This window comes from Lathyrus oleraceus, chromosome 4, assembly GCF_024323335.1.
Source record: "Lathyrus oleraceus cultivar Zhongwan6 chromosome 4, CAAS_Psat_ZW6_1.0, whole genome shotgun sequence".
Lineage (NCBI taxonomy): Eukaryota > Viridiplantae > Streptophyta > Magnoliopsida > Fabales > Fabaceae > Lathyrus > Lathyrus oleraceus.
Genome location: NC_066582.1, coordinates 404,609,639 through 404,615,838, shown reverse-complemented (window position 1 = coordinate 404,615,838; position 6,200 = coordinate 404,609,639). Strand labels below are relative to the sequence as shown.

The following is a 6,200-nucleotide window of genomic DNA, read 5'->3' as shown; positions in this document are numbered from 1 at the left end:
TGAATGAATGTCATTCTAGGTCTATCAACAGGGTCGGCCCAATCAATTCAGAGGCCCTGTTCTAATTTTAAAAATGGACATATATATATATATATATATATATATATATATATATATATATATATATATATATATATATATATATATATATATATATATATATATATATATATATATATATATATATATATATATATATATATATATATATATAATTTTAATGATTAAAAATGACAAACAAAAGATAAAATTATATATTAACCAAATGAAGTACCAAAAAGTTCAAAGATATTGTTTAAACTACTAACACCAATTCTTACAACTTAAATTATCTAACTACATAAAAAGAGTCTTCCTACGAACACTTTTTGAAGCAAAATCGTCAACTAAGTCTTCATATTTTATTGTCTTCAAAATATCATTTTCAATAGCTATTAATGCCAATCCATTAAGTCTTTCTTGTGACATGGTAGACCGCAAGTAAGTCTTTAACAACTTCAATTTTGAAAAACTTCTTTCTGCAGAAACAATTGTTACAAGAATAGTCAATAAGATTCTATATGCAATAACTGTATTAGAAAAACAATCCAAGCCTTTTAAAAATAATAATATATCAGTAGGTCTTATGGTTTCTTTAGACAACATTTCTCTTAGTAACTTCAACTCTGCAAAAAATTCATTCACATCAATATCAGATTGCTCATTATGTTTCAATGCCTGCTCAAAGTTAGTACAACAAGACTTCAAAGTTGCATCATCTAATGATTGTAACTTGTGAGAAATAAACAAGAAACCAAAAATACTTTCATACTTTTGGTATTGCTCAAACCTCTTATTAAGAGAAACAACAGCTTGATCAACAAGGTAAAGAAAATAATTAACCATGAATGATTCTTCTTCTGATAGCTCGACTGATGGGATATTCAAATTCTCATCAAATTGCCTTTTTCTTTTAATTATACGCCTTTGAGGAAATATTGGAGCAATATTCAATTCCACCACAATTTCCTTAGCGTTAATCAATACCTTATAAAAACTTGTTTCTCTATATCCCTTAAAATACGAAATCAACCCCTTAATTTTTTCCATAGCAACATCAATAAGCATATCCTTTTCCTGTAAAAGCTTGCTAACAGAATTAATTGCAGATAATATTTCAAACCAAATAATTATAGCCATCAAAAACTCAAAATTACCAAGCTTATTTATTGCTAAGGATTTAGCTTCATTTTGTATTTTAGGATCAAGATCATTTTCTGACACTTCAAGCAAAGTTTCTGTAAATTCTAACATTTGAGTTCTTATAGCTTTGACACTTTCTACACGACTCTCCTAATGAGTGGATGACAATGATTTTGGAGTCAACCATTTTACATTATCTTTCAAAATTTGCCATCTCTTAGTAGAATTGGCAAAAATTGTATAAACGCGTTGAACAACTCCAAAAAATTTTCTAGCTTTAATACAAGAGTTAGTCATATCACACAATGCCAAATTAAGACTATGACAACACAAGGAGTATAAAAGGCTCTCGGGTTTATGTCTAAAAATCTCTTTTGCACACCTTGGTGTTTTCCTTTCATATTGGACCCATTATCATAACCTTGCCCTCTCACGTCAAATAGGTCGAGACCAAGTTCTTTCAATTCATTTTGTAAAACATCAAAAAGTCTCTGACCACTTGTATCATTCACATTCAAAAATCCTAAAAATGATTCCTCAATACTAACAGAAGCTGGAGAAATATCCACATATCTTATTATCAAAGACATCTACTCTTGGTGACTAACATCAGGAGTACAATCAAGTATCACTGAAAAATACTTTGCTTGTTTGATTTTTCTAATGATTTCAATTTTAATCGCAGAACCAAGCAATGAAATCAACTCATTCTGTATGTTATGCCCAAGATAATGAATATGAACTTTTTGAGTTGTAACACGTCTAACATGTTTTTGGATGATTGGGTCAAATTCAGCCAACATTTCAATCAAACCCAAAAAGTTTCCATTGCTATCTTCGTACAATTTCTCCTTAGAACCACGAAAGGCTAAATTATGTTTAGCAAGAAATTTCACTATTGAAATAACTTTTTTTAAAACATTTTTCCAGTGATCCTTTTCTTTCTCAATTAATCTTTGAGTTGTTTTATCAATAGTTTGAAATTTTTGCAGCCTTTTGCGATACTCATACCAAGTAGTCATATTTTTAACATGTTCCATGCCTAACTCGTGCTCTTTAATTCTTTCACCAACATGTACCCAATCACTATAACCCTCATTTGCTAATTATCCCCTAATAATCCCATTTTTAAAAACTTTACAACAAAAACAAAATACTCTATCAAGCTCTTTCGAATAAACAAGCCAATCTCTATCACACACCTCTCCATTTGCTAAAGCTCTAGTATACAAGTTAGCCGTAAAACGTCTATTCAAACTATCTCTAGGACCCTTCACAATAGAATTATCTCTTTTAGGACCTTTCACAACTAATAAATCAATTAGTTTAGGTTGAAGACGATCCCAATTTCTTGGATCAAATATATCATAATCAACATTATTATCACCATCATCATCGGCATCATCATCATTATTAACTTCATCAACAATTGGCACATTATCAAAATTATCATTTTCAATGGGCATACTATTAAGATTATCATTTTCAATGGGCACACTATCAAGATTATCATTTTCAATGGGCACACTATCAAGATTATCATTTTCAATAGGCACACTATCAAGATTATCATTTTCAATAGGCAAACTATCAATATTATCAACATAACGACTTTCATTTGAAACTTGTGGTTCTTTGATTAAAAATTTATCAAGAGCTCTTACTTGAGATTGAATTAACTCTTCAATTTTTTTCTTTTTCTTACGTTTATCATTTTCACATTCAAATTTTCTATTCTTAGGAGGCATAATAAGAAAAATCTGAAATTTCTCACAATGTCTTTTGTGTCCATCGATGATCTACTAATTATCCTGTTGTGAAATTGTGTTCCTACATCAATAACAAAAAAAAAACGATTACATTAAATAAAAGAAATTATAAATTAATCATAAAAAAATATTAATAATTAAATCATGGAGAAAATACTTAAATTAATATTCAATTATATTTTATTATGTTGTGTTCTTCTCTAATATAGTACCATAAAAAATTAATAATTATAAATTAAAAGCAAATTATAAATTAATAGTAAGAAAATAAATTACATTTAATTAAATAAATTATAAATTAATCATAAAAAATATCAATACTAATACATACTAATTTTGCTTTGAAAGATTCCAAATTGCAATTTGGTCTTATGAGAAAAAGTAGGTATAAAAATCGTCACCAACACCAACTGTATTCTTGTTTTGAATTTTGATACTACTGAGTAGTATATACAGTATACTAGTATCCAATTTCATCCTAAAATTTTATTTATTTATATATTATAATATTATAAAGAACACAAGTTACCCTCATTTTCATCCTAAAATCTAAAATCTAAAATCTAAAATCAATATTGATACAGGAACTAAAATAGGATTTCACCCTAAAATTTAAAATAAATCTAAAATTACTATTTTTTCTACCTTCAAAATCAAATAATCACAATAAAAATAAATGAAAAGTAACTAATTGAATAAACTAACCTGATAAAAGAGAGGATTGAAAAGGAAAAATAAGATTTTTTTCTGGTTTCAAACAGCTCTAACAGAGAAAGAGAGAAGAGAATAACGTTTGAGAGGAGAGAGAAGTGAGAACGTGTGAGAAAGGAGGAAAAAAAACGTTTGGTTTCCAAATATCCTATTTTTCAGCATTTAATATTTTATTTATTATATGTGATACAAAAATATTTTTATTTATTAATTTTTTTATATTCACTAATAATAGTTAATTTGAGGCCCCACTAAAAATGAGGCCCTGTGCTACTGCACAACTTGCACAGGAAAAGAACCGGCCCTGTCTATCAAACAAGTTGGCATCTTTCACTTCAGCTTCATCCTCTCTTGTATTTTTTTCTTCATAGCAACACAAATCAATTGTAATCCTACAAACACCATAAAAAATAACATGTTAACATAAACTAGTAGTACATTATAATCCAACAGATATTTATCAAACAATAACATCCACATAACAACAACATACACGAATAAGAGACAATATGAAAAACGATTTATCAATAATAACATCCAACAATAAATCATATGAAACATAACATGGTTTTCAATCTTCATGCCTAGTTGAATTCGTGCAGTTCTCAAGGTCTTCATCTGATTCAGAGTCGGTTGCATACATATTCATTAGGTCCTTCACAATAGCTTTTATCTTCCTTATCTTTTCAAGGTTGAGATTCTTGAGAAGAATCTTCTTATAGCTTGTTTCACCAGACGGTTCAACGACACTAATGTGATATTTAACAACTTCAGCTTCTTTGGCTTTGTTCAACCATAACTCCAACATATCAATAACCTTCTTTGAAGTAACAATGTCGTGAAAATGTTTTCTCCCATTATTCATGTTGAGAGAATGATCTAAAATATGAGAGAAGGATCTAAAATTTGAATAAGAAGAAATACTTTTTTTCAAAACAACATACATAAAAAAAACCTACAAACTCTTGAATAAGAAGAAAATCATGTGAAAATCCTGTGAAACACAACAACATACATGAAAAGAGAGAGAATTAGGAAGAAGAAGAAGAAGAATACACTTATGTATGAAGAACAATATTGAGGTTATATTGTAGAATAAGAAAGGTAATGACGAAGAAGAAGAGAGAAAATGTGTGTTAGGGTTTTGTTGTGAGAGATATGGCGATCCAATCAAGAAGCGAGAGTTAATTCGCCTATATATGGATAAACAATTTTACCATAATCGTATTTAAAAATCATGATGAAATGTAATGCCTTTCATAATGATTGACATTAACAACTATATATATATATATATATATATATATATATATATATATATATATATATATATATATATATATATATATATATATATATATATATATATATATATATATATATATATATATATATATATATATATATATATATATATATATATATATATATATATATCAAAAAAGTAGAAAACTATTGGAGCTAGGATTCGAACTCTGTCATTTCATGAATGTATAATCACGGTTAATTAGTTTTATCGTAATGCAATATTTTTTCATAAATATAAAAATACATAGCGCGTCCAAAAATGAGGTATAACCACAATTAACTGTTGAACCATTGTAATTTAGTGTTACCAAAGGTATATTTTATAGTTTTGTTACTTATTTTTCTTGTGAAAATGTTTTTTTTACAATGCTTTGAACATGTTTCTCGTGATTGTATGACTCAGTTAGAAGGCAAGGATTCCTATGAGGGTCCACATAAGTGATTGCCTCTACGGGCAACAAGGATTCCTCCATGAGGTTCCATCATAAGTGGGTGTTAGAACAATATTTAGTTATGCATTTATACCTTGAGTTTTGATGATAACAAAGTTGTATTTGTATGAGAACAATTTTGGCACCCTAATGGTTTGTTATTGTGTAGTTTTAACAAACAGTTCTGATTCTGACCATATGATATGTAACATCATCAGTTTCTGAACTTTGCATTCCAAATTCGCTTCTGCGTTGCAATTAGAAATTCTGAAAGACGTCATTATTGTTACTGCAATGTTTTTTCTGCTTCTGCGTTATCTCACTCATCAGAAGCTTCTGAGGAGACACTGTGTTATTATTACAATATTCTCTTAGTTGTTTTACTTATGGACGTGACTCTGATCAACAAGCTTTTGAAGAATGGCAAGCTTCTGAAGTTATGTTATGTAGCTGAAGATTCTGAAGATATCAAGATAGACGATTGAAGTTATCAAGGTTCTGATTGAGGTTTCTGAAGATTATGAAGACACGGAAGAACTTAAGTCAGACTACTGACGCTGTTAAGGATCTGACTTAAGGTTCTGAAGTTTCTGAATCCAACTCTCTATTTCTTCACTTCATGCTTCAATCATCTTTTATCAGAAGCCAATGAATTTGAAGATAAGATCAAATGGGAATGTGACCAAATAGTACATAGTATAAATCGAACAACTTTTCCACTACCTGATTTCGTGGGCAAGGATTGTACTATTCATTACACTTGTCACTGAATATGTGGGCGAAAGGACGTACGTGGTAT

General features: G+C 28.7%; 1 protein-coding gene across 1 annotated transcript; it reads right to left on the bottom strand.

The window, feature by feature from the left end:
- Positions 1–336: 336 nt before the first annotated feature.
- LOC127137729 (uncharacterized) lies at positions 337–2,204 on the bottom strand. Its single transcript, XM_051064157.1, has 3 exons — positions 1,802–2,204; positions 1,565–1,735; positions 337–1,277 (listed from the first exon to the last, which is right to left on the bottom strand). The coding sequence occupies exons 1-3, from the start codon at positions 2,202–2,204 to the stop codon at positions 337–339; spliced, it is 1,515 nt and encodes a 504-aa protein (XP_050920114.1).
- Between the last annotated feature and the right edge of the window lie 3,996 nt (positions 2,205–6,200).